The sequence below is a fragment of the Physeter macrocephalus genome, chromosome 9, assembly GCF_002837175.3.
Source record: "Physeter macrocephalus isolate SW-GA chromosome 9, ASM283717v5, whole genome shotgun sequence".
In the NCBI taxonomy this organism is placed as follows: Eukaryota; Metazoa; Chordata; class Mammalia; order Artiodactyla; family Physeteridae; genus Physeter; species Physeter macrocephalus.
In genome coordinates this window covers 43,633,291-43,654,722 of record NC_041222.1, presented here as the reverse complement: position 1 = coordinate 43,654,722, position 21,432 = coordinate 43,633,291, and the positions used below count along the sequence as shown (strand labels likewise).

General features: G+C 40.1%; 1 protein-coding gene across 3 annotated transcripts in view; it reads right to left on the bottom strand.

The window, feature by feature from the left end:
• Positions 1-21,432, bottom strand: part of DOCK8 (dedicator of cytokinesis 8) — a 227,161-nt gene that overhangs the window by 106,128 nt on the left and 99,601 nt on the right. For all 3 annotated transcript variants that reach the window (XR_008618228.1, XM_024126730.3, XM_007129204.3), the window contains 5 exons: positions 20,348-20,428; positions 17,066-17,225; positions 15,001-15,131; positions 13,291-13,384; positions 12,397-12,559 (listed from right to left, as the gene is read on the bottom strand). Coding sequence is in view for 2 of the 3 variants with exons in the window: in XM_024126730.3 (XP_023982498.1) it covers positions 12,397-12,559; positions 13,291-13,384; positions 15,001-15,131; positions 17,066-17,225; positions 20,348-20,428 (629 nt within the window). In the remaining variant the exon portion in view is untranslated. The remainder of the gene's footprint in view (positions 1-12,396; positions 12,560-13,290; positions 13,385-15,000; positions 15,132-17,065; positions 17,226-20,347; positions 20,429-21,432) is intronic.

Below are 21,432 nucleotides of genomic sequence, written 5' to 3'. Positions count from 1 at the left end.
ACAACAGTGAGAGGCCCGCGTACCGCAAAAAAAAAAAAAAAAAAAAAAAAAAAAAAAAAAAAAAAAAAAAAAAAAAATTAGGTGTTTGCATCAACTTTATTCGTAGGGTGACAAGTATTGCTCAGTTGGTGAGATTTTCAAAGGACAAGTATCCTGCTCTATGACAGAGGGTGAGGAAGAAGGAGAGGGGAAGAGTTCTCACTGCCCACACTCACACCAGAGCGACAAGTCCACAGGGGGCTGTGCCATTGCCAGACCATTTGGAAGGTTGAGTAACAGTCATTGTTACAGACTTTACTTCTCCCTGACCTAGAAACACAAAGAGGCAGCACTTTGTTGGCTGCTGGCTGGGATACGGATTTCGGATTTTTGTGCTAGAGTTGGTTTCATTTCAACTCAACTCTGGGAGAAGACATTAGAGAGAATATAAAAGAAGTGTATCCCTCTCTGGGCTCTTATGCTCAGAGCCTGAAACTAATATAATATTGTAAAACACCTATACTTCAATAAAAAAGCATGTTCCCTTTAAATAAATTAATAAATAAAAATAAAAAATGTAACTCCAGGAAAAGATGAGAAATGGGCTTTGAGATGTTCTTATTGCTAAATATATAATTATTAGTCTAGGCATGGAAATCTCTTTAAAATCATTAAAATGAGCCATTAAATTGAGCTCCTCTACTTTTATCTTTATTAAACTGTAATATTTCTATTTCTGAACCATTGCATGGATCTCAGTTTACATTCTGAAGGTTGTCAAACAAAGAACATTAAACAAGTGAGGTGGAACAGCACAGTTTTGGAAGTTATAGTTTAGGCCAGTGGATAAATGAAATTCATTTTTTAATTATAAAAGGTACATGATATGTGACTGATAAGCCATGGCTTTTTTTTTTTTTCATGGCTTTTTAAAGATTACTTTCTTACACTGAGTCAAAACTCAGTCCCCCCCCTCCTAGTTCTATTTTACTTTGTGCTGTTGGGCTAGCCTGCATTGTCCTCACCCCAAAACCCACTTTTACCCTGGGAAGACAGACACAGCATCTAATATTTCGACCCAGGGCATTCTGACTTCAGCAGAGAGGGGCAAAGGGCAGCGTATCTGAGTCCTTAAAACCATAGGACACCCATTACTGGAGAGTTATTAAAACACCTATCCTTCAGAGATGGCCAAACACTTCATGGGAAGAGTGGATCTTTAAAGTATACAGTAAAGTCAGAACAAAGAATGAGAAGCTAAAAAGTAGAGATTTTTTCCCCCCTAAATGGTAAAAGAAATAAGAGGGAACAATTCCCCGAAGGATATCTCATCAGAAGACAAAGCCACTTCAAAGAACTAATTTTAAAATAACAATTTAAAAAACTAACAGAAGTAGAGAAATCAAAGACAGAAGGCTTTCTGAATTTTAGGAAGCTCCTTCTAATCTAGGCAAACTATTCATCATCATCATCAAATGCAGGCCCAGATTTGCCGCATTTTCATCACCATTTCTCTGTTGCTTCTGCCCCCACCAACCTTACATTTCCACCCCATGTAAAAACAGGATGCTTCACGAACCTTACTGCTGGAATCTACGTAAAGGATCTCTGGGGAAAAAAATGACATTCACCCCCAATACGTGGACAGAGCAGGATTTTTGGTTAGGAAAGTTGTTTACAGGCAGTAACACTAAAGCATGATGGACTCAAAGGGAATGAGTATAAAATAGAGACTAGTGAGGGGTTGTGACTTGTACTTAATGTACACAGAACCTCCTTAACACTATTTCATTACTGCCAAACCACATTCTTTTACTTTTGTATTTGAGGCAGGATTGGTGAATGTGTAAAAATGTATAGTGAGCAATACACCCCCAAAACAAGATTTTGCTGTCTCTCTAGACCACAGGATACATTTCTCCATCCTCCTCTCCACCACATCTTTCAACAAAGTGACAGATTTCTAAGGTCCTGACTTAACTGATGAAAGAAGGCAGAAGCTGACAGGGTAAAAGAAAATCCTTTGCAAAAAGTGCCAACAGTGATCTCTTGGGACACTGGAATACTTTCCCCGTTTTTCTTGGTCCTGCGCTTCAAGGCCAAAAAATACAATGCATGTTTGCCTTTAATAAATCACGACTCCATCTGCTTAGAAATGGAAAGATACCTAGCTGCTTCTGAATCTAGAAAGTGAGCAAATTGTGCCCTCAAGTGGCTACATGTTGTACTGGAAGGGGAGCTTCGCAAAACCTGCCCTTGCTGCTAAGAAATCTTAGGTAACTTGTTCCCTCCTGAGTTTTTCATCCTTCTAAAAAGAGGAAGGACCACTGAATTTTGGAGGAAAGTGAGGATTGCGTTCCTGATTTATTATTGAGAGCAACTTGCCAGAGCAAAGACAAGTACAGGAACTTAATTATCTGGGTAATTTTGGCACCAGGAATGCACTTTGCCTTTGTCTCCATTACTGGGCTAATTTAACTTATTAGATTTTGCCTGGGATGTCACTGCTATTCCTAAATAAAGTGTTTGTTTATAATAAGCTTCATGTTCCACAAACAACTGCTCACTGAGTCTAGGAAGACCCAGGACTGAGCTTCAGGGCTGTCTTATACTTAACCACAGTTCTTTAAACACTCCTTTAAAGGGTGAAAAGTAGGAATTTATACCATATGCTTGTACATGTGTGAAAGGTTATATAAGATTCTTCATTTTAACATCATTGGTAATGTTAAAAGATTGGCAACATCTTATATGCTCATTTGTCTGGGGTTAAATGAATTATGATACAGCCATATAATGAGATTCAGTGCAGGTGTAAAAAAAGCACGAGACCACTCTGTATTCATATAGAAGCGCTCTCCATAATATAGTGTTCAATGAGAAATCAAAGTGCAGGACAGTGTGAGGATTATGCTCTACTTGCACTCTGAAAGGAAAAGTGCAGGGTTGTATTGGTTTGTACAAACATAGTTTATTTCTGGAAGGATAAACAAGAAACTGATAAAAGATGGCTGTCTCCAATTGTCAAAAATAGGACAGAGCTGTGAAATATACATGATTTTCATCTGTTTTGTTCACTAGTATTTCTCCAGTGTCTAGAAAAGGGCCTGGCATGTTGCAGGCACTCAGTATTTGTGGAATAAAATGAAGAAAATAAAATACGTGTGTGTGTGTGTGCGCGCGTGTGTGCGTAAATATATATATATTTTAAGACTGTCTCCAAGGAGGGTAATCTACAGTTGGATGTCAGGCATGGTAGGGAGAATTTTCACTGTGCACTTACGTACTTTTAAAATATTGAAATATTAGAATAGGATACCTATTCCAAAATAAATAAAATTCAAAGAAACAAATAAGAATGGGGAGTTATTATTTGGAATAGTTATTTAAGTAAGGCATTGTTTTGTGGTGATTTAGACCAGGGTCAATCACATCATAAACTACTAATCATTAATTAGCAATAACCCTGGAGTACTAACAGCATTGAGGAGCATTACGCCGTAAAAAAAACATCGTCCTCACACGGAGAGGTTTTCTGGGTGTTGTAGATTCCTGATAGACAAGTATTGAATACTTGCTCTTCGCCATATCCATTTCACCTGGTATCCTGGCATACGACAGGATTGCTTTCCAGGTCAGAGGGGTTAAGTTGCAAGGCTCTTTCCCCTGAGTTTCCCGTGGCTTGCGTCACTGTGGACTTTGGATGACTCCAATGAGTAGAGGAACTCATTAAGACGGACCATGAAAGGGAGGGAGAGGCTTTGATCCTCAAGGAAGCGTGTCGTCGTACCCTTAAGACCCTACCCCAGGCCTCCTGAATGGGAGTCTCCAGGTAGGGCTGGACACTTGCATTTTTACAAAGCTCTACAATGAACTCTGAGGCACACTACCCTTCTTCCCCTCCCCCATCACACCCCCAACACTGAACAGATCCACTCTGGATGGAGAGACAACTGGGCTCAGATTGGACAAAAAGAAAGTTCCTCTCAAGGATACCTTCCATTGTCCATGCCCTGACTCCTTCCTAATCATGTCACCCAGAATTATTTCTGGTTTATTCCTTAGAAAGGCTATTCACTAAATTATAACTTCCAGACAGTCATTCAAGACCAGCTTGCACATTTATCCTATGCCGTGCTTTTTGCCCCTGTAGGATGCAAGCCTGGCAGTGTTCCTCAAAACGCCATTGTGATACGAAAGGCACCTCCCTGTTAGACCAGAATGCAGACTTCTGGTCTGAGAACATTCAGCTAAATAGGAGGCAGCCTGAAAACAGCTAATTATCCATCAAAGAAATCATGTTCTAACTGATATGGTTGTTCACAGCAAGCACAGTTGTCCACAGTGAGTCTGATAATTGGATAAAACGAACTCAGAGGCTCTTGGGGGCTGGGATGAGAGATGAAAACGCACTTTATGTGGATTTCTCTAATGTAATCACCAGTTACAGGGACGGCAAGGAGCTTAACAAGCTCATTACAACCTCAGCGCCTGTGATCTCCCGGCAAACTCCCGTAACTGCCACAGGATAAAAAGCCCTTAAAGGTCTCGCTGGACCTTGGCCCCAGGCCGCATTGTTTTCATTCTGCCCCCACGAGAAGGCAGCTGGAGTCTCCATTACCAGCTGCTGGGCCACATGGAAAATCAGCCAGGAGTTGGTTCAAACGTGTTCTTGGGCTAACAACCAGTATTTTTAAAATCTGGGCATGGAGAAAAGAATGCCATACTCAGCGTCGGATAATCCTGTTTATCGACCTAATTTTTCCAGCTGTTCTGCTCCGCTTTCGGAATGACCGTCCTTCTGCTTGTGATTTTTTTTTTTTCTTCGGTACGCGGGCCTCTCACTCTTGTGGCCCCTCCCGTTGCGGAGCACAGGCTCCGGACGCGCAGGCTCAGCGGCCACGGCTCACGGGCCCAGCCGCTCCGCGGCATGTGGGATCTTCCCGGATCGGGGCACGAACCCGTGTCCCCTGCATCGGCAGGCGGATTCTCAACCACTGCGCCACCAGGGAAGCCCCTGCTTGTGATTTTGAAATAGCTCTTGCCTGGGTCTGCTTCGGCATACTTGTCTGACTCCACGCCTCTCACACACACAGGCTGCCAACAGCACTGCAGAGGCCCAAGCCCCTGGTTGGGGAGATGCTCGCCATTCCTAGAATGAGTACTTCTGGCTCTAGAAGTTCGTCTCTTCCCTCAAAGTGAGTGTTTGTCTTATGAGTGACCAACCCTCTCATTGGTTCATGGGGATACTTCCTCAGCCAGGCCCAGTTCTTTTGTAACCGATCTAGATTACTCCCCAAAGTGAGTTGAATTAAGGTAGAGGCGTCAGGCAGCATCCACAGAGAATACAGTATGAATGGTGCCCCTGTGGGCAACACAGTGACCCCAGCTGAGGGCACCTGAAGCGGCAAGGCTGTCAAAGGAGGCACCTGAAGAGATCGGAGGACGGAGAGACTGAGGGCAGGAAGGCAGCTCAGCCTATCCCGGGCCAATTTTATCTGAGGCTCCATGGCAGCTGCTCTTTAAGAGAGGTAAAGAACCTGAGTGCTATTCATATGGTATTAAACTGAAACCCCACCCATATGACAATCCTGTAAAGCAGGACTCTGGCCACATCTGACACTCAAGGCCAGAAAACACCTGCCATTTGTCCGTGTAATAGTTCCCTCCACTCAAGGGAGCTCTGAAGTTTATGTGAAAGATACACAAATTGGAAATCTGAATCCTGGCTTTGTCACTGTAGGCATTCCTTGTTTGGCCCAATAGACATATTCTCCACAAGTTCCAGGTAGGTCAATTTTTTATGTCAAGCCATATTTCAAATTTATGAGGTGAGTCTGCTATCAAACAAAGAATTATCCCTAAATTTATCTTCTCTGTAAATCTTAATTTTCATTTATTTGATTTCCTTAAAGGGATATGGCCAGAATTAGAGACATAGAAATAGCAAGGTCAACATGAAAAGTTACCCTACATGCCAAACCCTTAGAATGATGTCCAGAATTCAACTCAGTCAAAGGAAAACTTTTCTAAAAGAAACAGGAACTGCTGTCCCTACTGAAATAATATTCTTGGGAAAGATAAGACTTTAGACCTCACCTGTTATTGGTACCATAATGTAAAGAGGTTTAGAGACCTTTGCTTGAAAGGAGACTTTGATTTGGAGAGGAGGGGACAGAAAAGTCAAGAGGTTACAAGTTTTGACAAAAATGAGAAGATGAGGTCACCAAGGGTAAACTGAGTCAACTTCCCAATTTGACCTGGGGTTCGGACCTGACTTGAGTCTTCCATTTCCGTTTTGTGAAATGGGAGTGGTGGTGGAGAAAAGGGGAGAATTAGTCTAGGACTGGGTTACTGTCCAGACCAGCCTAATCAAAACCACTACAAAGCATATGAGGCCTGGAGAAGAAACACTTAACAATTTAACAACAGCATGAGAAATTTAGACAAAATGTCCTCTCAATTCCTTGACATTTTCACATAGTAAGATTCTGAACCAAGTTCACCACAACTCTCCTCCCTTAAACAAGCTATAAAATATGGTGGCCTGGGAGCCAAGAGAAGACAGAAGACCAAAGCTGGAGGAAAGTATTGTCTTCTATCATTCCTAAGAGAAGAGACCTGATTTTTAATGGGGTGGCCTTGGCATTTCTACAGTGTACAGAACAGCTAAAGAATATTCACTTTGCACTTGTGGGTCTGTTTCTCATGATGCCAAGTTGGGTCCATAGTAATCCGTTCAAACTTGTCCTCCTCAGCACTCCTACATTTCTGAATCAGTAGGTGCACTAACGCATTCTGAGTCCCGCTGTGATGTAATTAAGGGATAATGTTTGCAGCAAGGAGTAGAGAGAGTTGTAAATGCCTCCCACGGGTGATTAAAAGCTAGGGGAAGTTGAATAACTATAGAATTCATTTGGTGCAAGTTTATTCCAATGCCAAGAGCATTCTTTTTGCCAATTATAGGATAGGGTTTCTAAAAAGATACACAGCATCCATAAGCAAACATTTTCATGTCTTCATCTCCCTCTAGGGAATGGAGGATGGAAACTACTGCATCCTAGGAATGCTTACTTATCTAGGAGGGAGACTTGGCTGACTTTGTATTTAGGAGTGAGAAGAGAAAACCAAGAACTGCTTCAGAAAGGATTGAATGGGGGAAATGCATGTGTACTTCAATTTTGAAAGGAAGAGGTGCACTTCTAACTGTATGAATGGTTGGTCGTACTTCTCACTGCCATTTTTTAAAATTGAAGTATAGTTGATTTACAATATTGTGTTAGTTTCAGGTATACAGCAAAGTGATTCGGTTATACATATATACATGTATATATATCTATATACTTTTTTCTTTTTAAATTACAGGCTCCGGACGCGCAGGCTCAGCGGCCACGGCTCACGGGCCCAGCCGCTCCGCGGCATGTGGGATCTTCCCGGATCGGGGCACGAACCCGTGTCCCCTGCATCGGCAGGCGGATTCTCAACCACTGCGCCACCAGGGAAGCCCCTGCTTGTGATTTTGAAATAGCTCTTGCCTGGGTCTGCTTCGGCATACTTGTCTGACTCCACGCCTCTCACACACACAGGCTGCCAACAGCACTGCAGAGGCCCAAGCCCCTGGTTGGGGAGATGCTCGCCATTCCTAGAATGAGTACTTCTGGCTCTAGAAGTTCGTCTCTTCCCTCAAAGTGAGTGTTTGTCTTATGAGTGACCAACCCTCTCATTGGTTCATGGGGATACTTCCTCAGCCAGGCCCAGTTCTTTTGTAACCGATCTAGATTACTCCCCAAAGTGAGTTGAATTAAGGTAGAGGCGTCAGGCAGCATCCACAGAGAATACAGTATGAATGGTGCCCCTGTGGGCAACACAGTGACCCCAGCTGAGGGCACCTGAAGCGGCAAGGCTGTCAAAGGAGGCACCTGAAGAGATCGGAGGACGGAGAGACTGAGGGCAGGAAGGCAGCTCAGCCTATCCCGGGCCAATTTTATCTGAGGCTCCATGGCAGCTGCTCTTTAAGAGAGGTAAAGAACCTGAGTGCTATTCATATGGTATTAAACTGAAACCCCACCCATATGACAATCCTGTAAAGCAGGACTCTGGCCACATCTGACACTCAAGGCCAGAAAACACCTGCCATTTGTCCGTGTAATAGTTCCCTCCACTCAAGGGAGCTCTGAAGTTTATGTGAAAGATACACAAATTGGAAATCTGAATCCTGGCTTTGTCACTGTAGGCATTCCTTGTTTGGCCCAATAGACATATTCTCCACAAGTTCCAGGTAGATCAATTTTTTATGTCAAGCCATATTTCAAATTTATGAGGTGAGTCTGCTATCAAACAAAGAATTATCCCTAAATTTATCTTCTCTGTAAATCTTAATTTTCATTTATTTGATTTCCTTAAAGGGATATGGCCAGAATTAGAGACATAGAAATAGCAAGGTCAACATGAAAAGTTACCCTACATGCCAAACCCTTAGAATGATGTCCAGAATTCAACTCAGTCAAAGGAAAACTTTTCTAAAAGAAACAGGAACTGCTGTCCCTACTGAAATAATATTCTTGGGAAAGATAAGACTTTAGACCTCACCTGTTATTGGTACCATAATGTAAAGAGGTTTAGAGACCTTTGCTTGAAAGGAGACTTTGATTTGGAGAGGAGGGGACAGAAAAGTCAAGAGGTTACAAGTTTTGACAAAAATGAGAAGATGAGGTCACCAAGGGTAAACTGAGTCAACTTCCCAATTTGACCTGGGGTTCGGACCTGACTTGAGTCTTCCATTTCCGTTTTGTGAAATGGGAGTGGTGGTGGAGAAAAGGGGAGAATTAGTCTAGGACTGGGTTACTGTCCAGACCAGCCTAATCAAAACCACTACAAAGCATATGAGGCCTGGAGAAGAAACACTTAACAATTTAACAACAGCATGAGAAATTTAGACAAAATGTCCTCTCAATTCCTTGACATTTTCACATAGTAAGATTCTGAACCAAGTTCACCACAACTCTCCTCCCTTAAACAAGCTATAAAATATGGTGGCCTGGGAGCCAAGAGAAGACAGAAGACCAAAGCTGGAGGAAAGTATTGTCTTCTATCATTCCTAAGAGAAGAGACCTGATTTTTAATGGGGTGGCCTTGGCATTTCTACAGTGTACAGAACAGCTAAAGAATATTCACTTTGCACTTGTGGGTCTGTTTCTCATGATGCCAAGTTGGGTCCATAGTAATCCGTTCAAACTTGTCCTCCTCAGCACTCCTACATTTCTGAATCAGTAGGTGCACTAACGCATTCTGAGTCCCGCTGTGATGTAATTAAGGGATAATGTTTGCAGCAAGGAGTAGAGAGAGTTGTAAATGCCTCCCACGGGTGATTAAAAGCTAGGGGAAGTTGAATAACTATAGAATTCATTTGGTGCAAGTTTATTCCAATGCCAAGAGCATTCTTTTTGCCAATTATAGGATAGGGTTTCTAAAAAGATACACAGCATCCATAAGCAAACATTTTCATGTCTTCATCTCCCTCTAGGGAATGGAGGATGGAAACTACTGCATCCTAGGAATGCTTACTTATCTAGGAGGGAGACTTGGCTGACTTTGTATTTAGGAGTGAGAAGAGAAAACCAAGAACTGCTTCAGAAAGGATTGAATGGGGGAAATGCATGTGTACTTCAATTTTGAAAGGAAGAGGTGCACTTCTAACTGTATGAATGGTTGGTCGTACTTCTCACTGCCATTTTTTAAAATTGAAGTATAGTTGATTTACAATATTGTGTTAGTTTCAGGTATACAGCAAAGTGATTCGGTTATACATATATACATGTATATATATCTATATACTTTTTTCTTTTTAAATTTTTATTGGAGTATAGTTGATTTATAATGTGTTAGTTTCAGATGTACAGCAAACTGAATCAGTTATACATACACATATATCCACTCTTTTTTTTAGATTCTTTTCCCATATAGGCCATTACAGAGTATTGACTAGAGTTTACTGTGCTATACAGTAGGCTCTTATTAGTTATCTATTTTACATATAGTAGTGTGTATATGTCAATCCCAATCTCCAGATTTATCCCTTCCCCTGATCCTCTGGTAACCATAAGTTTGTTTTCTACATCTGTGACTCTACTTCTGTTTTGTACATAAGTTCATTTGTACCCATTTTTTAGATTCTACATTCTTTTTCTATGATTCTTTTCCATTTTAGTTTATCACAAGATATTGAATATAGTTCCCTGTGCTACACAGTAAAACCTTGTTGTTTTACTCACTGCCATTTTTTGACATCAACAAACCACTCACTTATCCTGTCTGGGTCTCAATTTTATACATCTGAAAACGTGAGGGGTAGAGGTACTTAGATTAGGTGAGTTCTGAAATTCTTTATATTTCAGTCCCACATACCCAAACATCACAATGGAAAGTATGAGTGAGGATCTGGGGGAATCAGAACTCTCTTACATTGCTGGAAGGACTGCAAACTGACACAATTTTGGAAATAAGTGGTGGTATAAATAAAACTGAAAATATATACCACTGTGACCCAATAATTTTATTTCTAGGCATATTGCTTAGGGAAACTTTCACATATGTGCACAGAGACAAAGACAAAAATTCTCACTGCACAGTGTTTATAAAAGCCCAACATTGAAAAAAATATAAATATCTATCAATAGAAAAATAGGAAATAGATAAATAAAGTATGGCCTCTTCACAGAAAGGAACACTAAATAGCAGTTTAAAAGAATAGCAAAGCTCTATATAAATCAGTATTTCTAAAATACAAGCTATTAAGGAATTCCCATTGGTTACATTTGTGAAAATCTGAGTAACTAAAAAAGAATAATGACTGCTACTGAGTGTAACATGCTGAATCAATAAAATTCATGAGTCCACAATACTCAAACAAAAAAGAAAAAAAATCATACTGTTGGATGAAAAGTACAGTAGTACAGTATAACACATAGAGTATGAAGCCATTTACATCCATTTTAAATGAATATAAAAATAATACCACTCAGGGCTTCCCTGGTGGTGCAGTGGTTGAGAGTCTGCCTGCCAATGCAGGGGACACGGGTTCGAGCCCTGGTCCAGGAAGATCCCACATGCCGCGGAGCAACTAAGCCCGGGCGCCACAACTACCGAGCCTGCGCTCTAGAGCCCGCAGGCCACAACTACTGAACCCCACGTGCCTAGAGCCCGTGCTCGGCAACAAGAGAAGCCACCGCAATGAGAAGCCTGAGCACAGCAACGAAGAGTAGCCCCCGCTCACCACAACTAGAGAAAGCCCGTGCGCAGCACCGAAGACCCAACACAGCCGATAATAAATAAATAAAATAAAAAAATAAAATAAAATAAAATAAAATACCATTCAGTGTTCACAGATTCATAATACATGACTCTGTGTGTGTGTGTAAAACCAGGGAAAATAGAAAGGACCTATGTAAGTTCATGACAATGTGATGTGAGAGGCAGGGTAGGGGTCTGTAATTGGAGACTGGGGATAAAGGAGACTTCAACTTAACCAGTATGATTGTTTGTGTGTATGTGTATATATATATATATATATATATTTTTTTTTTTTTTAATATTTATATTTATATACACACACATAACAACAAAATGTCATTTCTAGATGCTGGAGAAAAGGTGCTTATTATAACTTTCTTCTCTGCATTAAAAAAAATCTTCTCAAAATAAAAAATAAAAGTATATGATCAGCAGTGCTTTTGGCAGATGGATGTTGACAAGCTCCCTCTGAGCCCCCATGCAAAGGGCCTCCAAGAAACTGAGGCAACCTAACCTTTTAGGCCTTTACTGTGTAGTTCCATGCTATCCAATATGGTAGCCACCAGCCACATATAGCTACTTGAATTTGAATTCAAATTAATTAAAGTTAAATAAAATGAAAAGTTCAGTCCCTACACTGCACTAGCCACATTTCAAAGGCTGAAGGGCCACATGTGGCTATAGTGTCTATTTTATTGGGCAGCACACATTTAGAACATTTCTACCATTCCTCTAAATTCTATTGACAGAGCTGGTCTTGAGCTAAAAACCTGGCTTTTAGACAACCAGAACTCTTTTAGTCATTGCTCTTTCCCTAAAATGTCCTTCTGCCTATAGGAAAACCAAGGTAATGACTAGGAGGATTTTTTTGTTTCTAGAAGGAATATGTCCACTATAATTCTACATTCCAGTTATGACTGAAGTAACATTTTCTTGTGAAAAAAAATGTGATAAATCATCTTTAAAAATTGATCTTAAAAAGTAATTATCTGTAGTTTTGTAAACATCATATTTCATTTTCCCCAAAACTTAGGAAGCAGGAAAATAGGTCAAAGGATGATGAAAGCATTACCCAAACAAGGCTCAAATTTTTGGTTCAATAATTTTCCAAGAGCCTTTGTTTCTTACCTGTACACAGTATGAGGGACATACACTTCTCGGATCGGAAATTCCAAAATCTCTTTGTGTGGACGTCCCCGGTTTTCAGGAAAGGGTCTCACTGGAAGCATTTCAGGAGTCAGACAGCAACTGGTTGTCTCTGGAGCCAGAGAAATCTCCAGTTTGAGAAAGCCTAAAGAAAGAAAATAGGACTGTCTTAGTAAAGACGTTATATACGAGGGAGTCAAGAAAGACTGCTGTACTATATTTCTTCTATGGAAATGAGGATAAGTTGTGTTGAGTATAAGCTTTTTGGAATACCCAGTTAATTTCCCATAGTTTGAGAAAAAGCATGTCATGACAATTTTTGAGATTTAGTTTCTAGAATTTAAAAAGCAAGAAACTGTAAAATGAGTAAGAACACATTAGAGGATCTTTAAAGTCCCTTCCAGAACTACCACACCATAAGTATATAGTTCAGTAATTTCTCTCATTACAAGCACTAAATATTGGTGGTTTTCAAACTAGTTTCCCTGGTACCCCAGGGGGCTGCAGAAGTGCCTCAGGGGCTGTTAAGCTGAGCATAAGGAGGGTTCGCCCTCACCTTCTACCAAAGCATTTCACTTTCACTTTTTCTCATGTTAAGAGTTCCATACAATATGATAAAAGAGGCTCCTCTCTTCAAACAATTATCTGACTTTCTGAGTGAACAATCAAATATAAAGCATGATGTTTATTTACAGAATCAGTCCTTTAATAAAAATAGAAAACATTAACAGATTGGCCAAAAAAAAACCCAGACCTTAACTCCCAATACAAAATCCTATATTTCACTTGACAAAAAATTGCAGCATTACATGAATAATGTGTCTAATCATAAATGGCTCTGGCACAACAAAGAGGATAAAGACAAGCCATCCACACCTGGAATTGACTTGACTCTTCTCTGTAGGGATGAAGATCTTTTGTAGTCAGCTAAAAACTTGAATAAGTCTTCATCACTAAGGCGATCTCCCTCCTGCCAAGAGAGAAGTCAGGGTTAGTGTAGATGCACCATACATTGCTGGGGTCGGGACCAAAGGCTTCTCAGAAGATTTTTATCTTTAAGTATTATTGTAACGGGCCTTTCATAGATATGAGGCAACTCTGAAATCTTTTAGTCAACCTCTTGTCAAATATTCTTTCTCTACCACTCTGACTCTCTCAGCCTCTTCAATCCTCCTGGGGATGGGGATTTTACTGCATTCCCGAGGAAGGCTTTTTGACCATTAGTAATCCAGGCCAAAAGGTCCTCCCCCTATAACTTAAACCCACTGATACTTGTTTACTCCCTGGAACAAAACAGAATAAAAGTTTTCTTCAAAAAAAAAAAGTTTTCTTCAAAGATTTGAAGATGGAGAAAGCATCTTTCCATCTTTTTCCTATCCTCATATTCTTCACATTTGTCTTGACTAAGAAGGCTAAGCACACATACTACACTCCATGCGTGTATGTGGGACAGGCATGCTGCTGAGGGATACGTGTGCATGAGCTCTGATCCTTACAGCAGCCCAGTAAGGAAGGTAGGTAGGTAGGTAGGTTAGGTAGGTGTGTCCTATTCCTAAGTACAGATGAGAAAACTTTGGCTTATTTAGTCAAGGGCCTTGCTCCCCAAGGCAATACAATTGGAAGGAGTATTTCCCAAATGGAAACCCTTTCGGTCCCCTGCAATCTCTATCATGAGGTATGGCACACAGAACGCTTAGTATCTCTTCTGCATTTCAGTTTGTTAACATAACCCCTTGACATGCCCCATGAGAACTGCTTGAGCTGCAGAAAATTTTCCAAAACAGAGTCAAACCAAGTATAAGTCAAGTTGGTTTTTTTTGGTAGTAAAATACATATCACGTAAAATTTACCATCTTAACCATTTTTGAGTATACAGTTCAGTAGTGTTAAGTACATTCACTTTGTTGTGCAAACGATCTCCAGAATGCTTTCAGTTTGCAAAACTGAAACTCTATACCCGTTAAACAGCTCCCCATTTCCCCCTTCCTGCAGCCCCTAGCCACCATCATTCTACTTTCTCTCATTCCACCTTCTGCCTCTATGAATTTGATTACGCTAGGAAATTCTTCATCTTTAAGTAGTCTCAATGATTTCTGAGCTAATAAAGAGCACCATCTGTAATGGTCACACTCTGTGAGGAAGCAGGCAGCTCTAGAAAGCCTTCACGTGGAAAAGGGGTGAGATGGACAACATCTAGGCCAAGAAACCCCAAGCCAAAGGGGTAATGGATATTTTAGCCAGACTGTTTTCATAGCCTAATAAATGAATTGACCATGATAGTTCAAAGAGGATAGTTTGTATTAATGGGAACCAGTCCTTCTCTCAATTAAAAGGGCTACCATTCATTTAGCACTTGTTATGTCCCAGGCACTCTGAGAAGAGCTTCACATGTCTCATGTCATCGAACCCTCCCAAAAGCCACATCAAGCAAGTGCCATCATCACTGTTTTGCAGATAATGAAACCGAGGCTTGGTGAGGTTGACTAACTTGTTCTCTTAGTCACTACATATACTCCCCCTCTGGGCTCCAGCACTCATGCCATTGTGAGGGGACAAAGCCAGACACACTGTAACATGAAGAGATACCTGCTTGAAAAAGCTGTTAATGGTCAAGGTCTTGAAGTTGGATCCAACCCCATTTTCCTCCAAGGAGAAGGCTCTTTCAGAAAGTCTTCGAGATTGGGACAAAGTTTTCCGCTCACCCACAGAGCCTTTCCCTTTAAGGAAAACAATTGTCATTCTAAAGTTTGCCTTTCTGTTTGACTATATAGCAGTTATTAAGTGTACCATATGTAAGATACGTTGAAGCTCACTGAAGAAGAACACTGAACACGGCCATTCTTGTTTTGCATGATAATTTCCCTCCCCTGATCCCTGTTCTTAGACCCCCCTGTTGGAGCCCCTAATCCTACTCTGATCATAGTTGGAGCCCCTGAGCAACCACAGTGCCCTCTCACATGGCGATCAAGGTAGCAGGAGTCCAGAACTGCAGCCAGAGCAGGGTCTGGCTAAATAATAAGCTTTATTTAGTCAACAGTGTTTAGTTTTGTTTTATTTTTATATTTACATTCCATTGGGAGAGGCATGTACTCAAACGCCCCTGCAGGCATTTGGGACTGTGGCCCAAATGTGCTACATACAGGTCGGCCTGAGTACATCCTGTATCTGAGCTTTCTTCTCTTGCTGTGTGGACCAGGCAGCAGAACTGAGTTTCTGCCTTGGCCAACCTGCCTAATGGTAATTAGAACTGAGTCACACCCAAACCTGAACCCTGATACTCTGCTTAGTTATTTCTTACCCCTTTTGAGATTTAGGTGAGGATTTTGTTACTTTTATACTGCAAAACTCAGGGGTTCTGTAGTGAACGGTCAAATTGCATAGAACTGTAATAATTCAGCCCTGTCTTTGAACATTCTCTTACCCTTAATTCTTGTCATAATGCTGAACTGGAGCTTCCTGCTACCACTGAGTCACCTAAACTTGCCATGCTGCCTCAGTATAATACACTGCATCTTTTGGTTACTTCTTAAATATCAGCCTCTGTAGTCAGGTTAATTTCTCCTTGACCCAGAGATGACTAGGACCCAGCAAGCTCTATGCTTTAACTACCTAGTTTATGTGTCCTTTTAGCTTTATGCAGAACTCTTTCAAATAAGGCTACCTGGGTCTACATAGAAATTATCATTAAAACACACACACACACACACACACACACACACACACACACACACACACGTATTGTGGTGTGAATGTTGGATGCACTAAAATGAGATTTGTTTTTGATAAATCAGCAATAACCCGGGAGTTCTGACTGGTAATTATGCATCAATAACTCCAGGATAGCAGCAGCAATAACAAAATACCTTTACCTCCACTCTTCTGGTAAAAGCAACATTTCAGAAGTGGCAGAGCTAAGGAATGCATGAGAAACTTCCCAAGAAATGTGACTGGAGACATAAATATTTGCTGGATACAGAGACATTTAAAAAAACAGAAACTCTGCCACAGGTGAGGGGTGATATACTTGCAAAAAACTCTGTAACCCTCTTGGATAGTTCCATACCCAAACTGTTGAGGAAATTAATAATTCAGATCAAGGGTTAGGTAATGAAAAAGAGAAATATGCTAAATAAATCAGAACAGTAACTAAATATTCTTTTGGCATCCACTTTTTTCATTTTCCCTTGGCAAAATAAACTTTAAGGAACTGGAAATTTTGCTAGAAACCAGAGTTTTTCACTTCGAAGCCCTTGCTTTTCTTAAATTTTGGAGCCAACCATGGTGCCTTGTTTAACACACTATAAACTATATTATTATATTATTATATTTTCTTGTTATTTTCAAGAATTTTACTTTTAAGAAGAGATGGCCACTGAAAATTAACTCTTTAAAGTGTCAAACTGTACAGAAAATTCCAACCAAAAATCTTACTATATTTAAACTCCACAAAGTTCATTGTAATTGTCTTGGGGATCGCTGTCCAATCAAGCATTTGTATTCCAGTCTTAATCATGTTTCATCCTATTCACCTCCTTCTTCCTGCCCACTCCCCCCACCTTACTGCACCCCCAACCCCCCACCAATCAGTAGCTGACCTCAGAGTTGGTACATTGGGGAGCCCTTCCCTTCACACCACAGTTGAAAAGCTTACCAACCGTGGACTCCATATCAGTTACCTCCCTGTCGAGGGTAGAGACATTGAAGAAACTTGCTAAGCTTATGGGAGCCCAGGCAAAGGGCATCCGGTATTTCCCCAAACGTTGGCAGAAGGATTCAGCTTGAAGTTTTAGTTTTTCAATCTTTTCTTTACTCTAGAGGAAAATGGAAAGAGACAGCAGAAACAAACAATACGGCACAACATCATTCTCAATGGTGAAAAACTGAAAGCATTTCCTCTAAGATCAGGAACAAGACAAGGGTGCCCATTCTCACCACTATTATTCAACACAGTTTTGGAAGTTGTATCCATGGCAATCAGAGAAGAAAAAGAAATAAAAGGAATCCAAATCGGAAAAGAAGAAGTAAAACTGTCACTGTTTGCAGACGACATGATACTATACTTAGAAAATCCTGAAGATGCCACCAGAAAACTACTAGAGCTAATCAATGAATCTGGTAGAGTAGCAGGATACAAAATTAACGCACAGAAATCTTTTTCATTCCTATATACTAACAACAAAAAATCAGAAAGAGAAATTAAGGAACCACTCCCATTTACCACTGCAACAAACAGAATAAACCTACCTAAGGAGGCAAAAGACCTGTGCAGAAAAGTATAAGACACTGATGAAAGAAATCAGATGCAAACAGACGGAGAGATATACCATGTTCTTGGATTGGAAGAATCAACATTGTGAAAACGACTACACTGCCCAAAGCAATCTACAGATTCAATGCAATCCCTATCAAATTACCAATGGCATATTTCACAAGACAGCCTCTTCAATAAGTGGTGCTGGGAAAACTGGACAGCTACATGTAAAATAATAAAATTAGAACACTTCCCAACACCATACACAAAAATAAACTCCAAGTGGATTAAAGACCTAAATGTAAGGCCAGACACTATAAAACTCTTAGAGGAAAACATAGGCAGAACACTCTATGACATAAACCACAACCAGATCCTTTTTGACCCACCTCCTAGAGTAATGGAAATAAAATAAAAAATAAACAAATGGGACCTACTGAAACTTAAAAGCTTTTGCAGAGCAAAGGAAACCATAAACAAGATGAAAAGACAGCCCTCAGAATGGGAGAAAATATTTGCAAATGAAGCAACTGACAAAGGATTAATCTCCAAAATATACAAAGCAGCTCATGCAGCTCAATATCAAAAAAATGATCCAGTCAAAAAATGGGCGTAAGACCTAAACAGACATTTCTCCAAAGAAGACATACAGATTGCCAACAAACACATGAAAAGATGCTCAACATCACTATTCATTAGAGAAATGCAAATCAAACCCACAATGAAATATCACCTCACACTGGTCAGAATGGCCCTCATCAACAAATCTACAAACAATAAATGCTGGGGAGGGTGTGGAGAAAAGGGAACCCTCCTGCATTGTTGGTGGGAATGAAAATTGATAGAACCACTATGGAGAACAGTATGGAGGTTCCTTAAAAAACTAAAAATAGAACTACCGTATGACCCAACAATCCCACTACTGGGCATATACCCTGAGAAAACCATAACTCAAAAAGATACATGTACCACAATGTTCATTGCAGCGCTATTTACAATAGCCAGGACATGGAACCAACCTAAATGTCCATCAACAGATGAATGGATAAAGAAGATGTGGCACATATATTCAATGGAATATTACTTAGCTGTTAGAAGGAACAAAACTGACTTATTTGTAATGAGGTGGATGGACCCAGAGTGTGTCATACAGAGTGAAGTAAGTCAGAAAGAGAAAAACAAATACTCGATGCTCACTCACAAATATGGAATGTAAAAAAATGGTACTGATGAACCCAGTGGTAGGGCAGGAATAAAGACACAGACGTAGAGAATGGACTTGAGGACATAGGGGGATAGGGGAAGCTGGGACGAAGTGAGAGAGTAGCATTGACATATATACACTACCAAATGTAAAATGGATGGCTAGTGGGAAGCTGCTGCGTAGCACAGGGAAATCAGCTCAATGCTTTGTGACGACCTAGAGGGGTGGGATAGGGAGAGTGGGAGGGAGACGCAAGAGGGAGGGGATATGGGGATATATGTATACGTATAGCTGATTCACTTTGTTGTACAGCAGAAACTAATACAACATTTTAAAGCAATTATACTCCAATAAATATATTAAAAAAAAAAAAACAATATGGCACCAGCACCAAGTCAACTGCCTCTGCCATGGATATGACAGCCATCTCCAAAATCCCTACCCTACTGATTAAAAAGACGGAATAGGCAGAAAAACAACACATCTCAGGCCAGAAGTCCAACTGATAAGGAAATACAGAATAGAAAAGGAGGAATTTAAAGAATTAAAGAAAGCCTACATTCAATTATTAAATATACCTTCAGCTAAACAAACAAACAAACAAGCGAACAAAAAACCCAAAAGTATTGGGGCTTGTTATACTACCTAATAAACAAGTACCTCTTTTAGGTGCTAGCTACACTGGATTCACATGAGAGAATCTTGGGATGAAAAGTTTTGTACATCATCTATCAAGCTCTTAAGAGAGCCTGTTTTTCCAAAGTTGTCTTGGAAGATTCCAGAAAGATCTATAAGGGTTCCTAACAACCTCCTTATTAGGTTGACAACACTTCCAAGGTAATCATTCTAAGTTCAGGATAAAAGGTAGATTAAAAAAAGCAAGTTATCTCGAGTTCAAAAAAATCTTACTTGAAATTTATGAGTCTGCAGTAGGATGCTGTTAGGTAAGTCTTATTCCAAAAAGGCCATGTTTTTAAAACTATGTTGGAAACTTTTGCAAATGGGTGCTGAGAAGAGATGTCCTTTTCATGGCTCAGTACCTATGTTGTACTAATAAATTTATGATGTACAGCAGTCTCAGCTAATGTCCAAATATCCAAATCAGAAAGGGTGGTGGCCCATGCTGTGGAGGAAGCTAGGGGAGCTCTGGCACTATTCAGTTTCATGGAGTGTCTGTGGCCCTCCCAACCGAGTCCGGGCCTCAGAACCAAGACAACAGGACGCGTTTTTGCCCTAGTCAAGTTTTGTAATTAGACATTGGTGTGTACATCATCGTTTGCTGAGTTTAATAGTTCATTTCTTTAAAAAGTTGTCATTGATGAAGTTTCCCTTCCTTATTTTGTTTGAATATAATTTATTAGTGCTTCATATGGGGACACATTATGGACTAAACTCCATTAACTATTTTATGGGAGACTTCTGAAAAATATCTGCTTATTCTAAAATGTTACCATTTAGCAATACTCAAAATAGCATACCTTTCCACCATCACTTTCTTTGATAACCATGTAGGGTTCTGCACAGTCTCCAATCTCTCCCTGCTGAAGGACTTTTTCAACCTACCAACAAAAATAATATTAAAACAAAGCATGTGAATTACATTTGTATAATGGAATCTATGCAACCATCAAAAGTGTCATATGACAATATTTGATGACATCAGATGTCCATAATATAGTTTTTTGATTTAAAAAATTAGTACGAAGAGTATTACACAGTTTTGTAAAAAAATCATAAAGGCATATTAAAAGGATGATAGATACACGGCAAATGTTAATAGTAGTTATCTTTGTATGGTGGGATTATGTACTATCTTTATTTTCTTCCTATTGCTTATGTGTATTTTCTGTTTTTAAACAATAAACATGTATTATGCCTGCAATAAAAAATACAATAAAAGTTATTTTTTAATACAAAACCCACGAGACATATGTAAGATGTGAATAGCTCATTTTGTTTATTATTGTTTACAATGTAAAAAAGATATGACCTCTGTGAAAGTCAGGTTGGGGACTAAAACCTTCCACAACATGAATAAGTGAACAGAATAAATTATCTGTAATTGTCTCCCTTGTATTTCCTATTAGGGCTGCTTCTCTGGATTTAACAGACTTGGAAATGAACTTGAAAGCAGTAGGATGGTACAGCTTTTCACTTTGCTAACTGGCTCGTAATATGAATTACTACTGTCAAGCATCGTCTTCCATCTTGCTGCAGGTGAAGGACCTGGCTGGCCATAAGTCTAGGCACCATGTTTAAGAGAAAAAAAAGCAGAAATTTAAAATTGTCTAACCCTCTGCTCAAAGAAAATTTAATTTAACTTATATGTGGAAGAGAAAAACAAATGGATTTAGTCCCATTAGTCTGTGTTATTAGTTGAGATAATCCTTGAAGAAGAAGTTTGGGTCAACATATCCTAAAAGGCACACATTCTCTTTTTTTTTTTTTTTTTTTTTTTTTTTTGTGCGGTACGCGGGCCTCTCCTGTTGCGGAGCACAGGCTCCGGACGCGCAGGCTCAGCGGCCATGGCTCACGGGCCCAGCCGCTCCGCGGCATGTGGGAT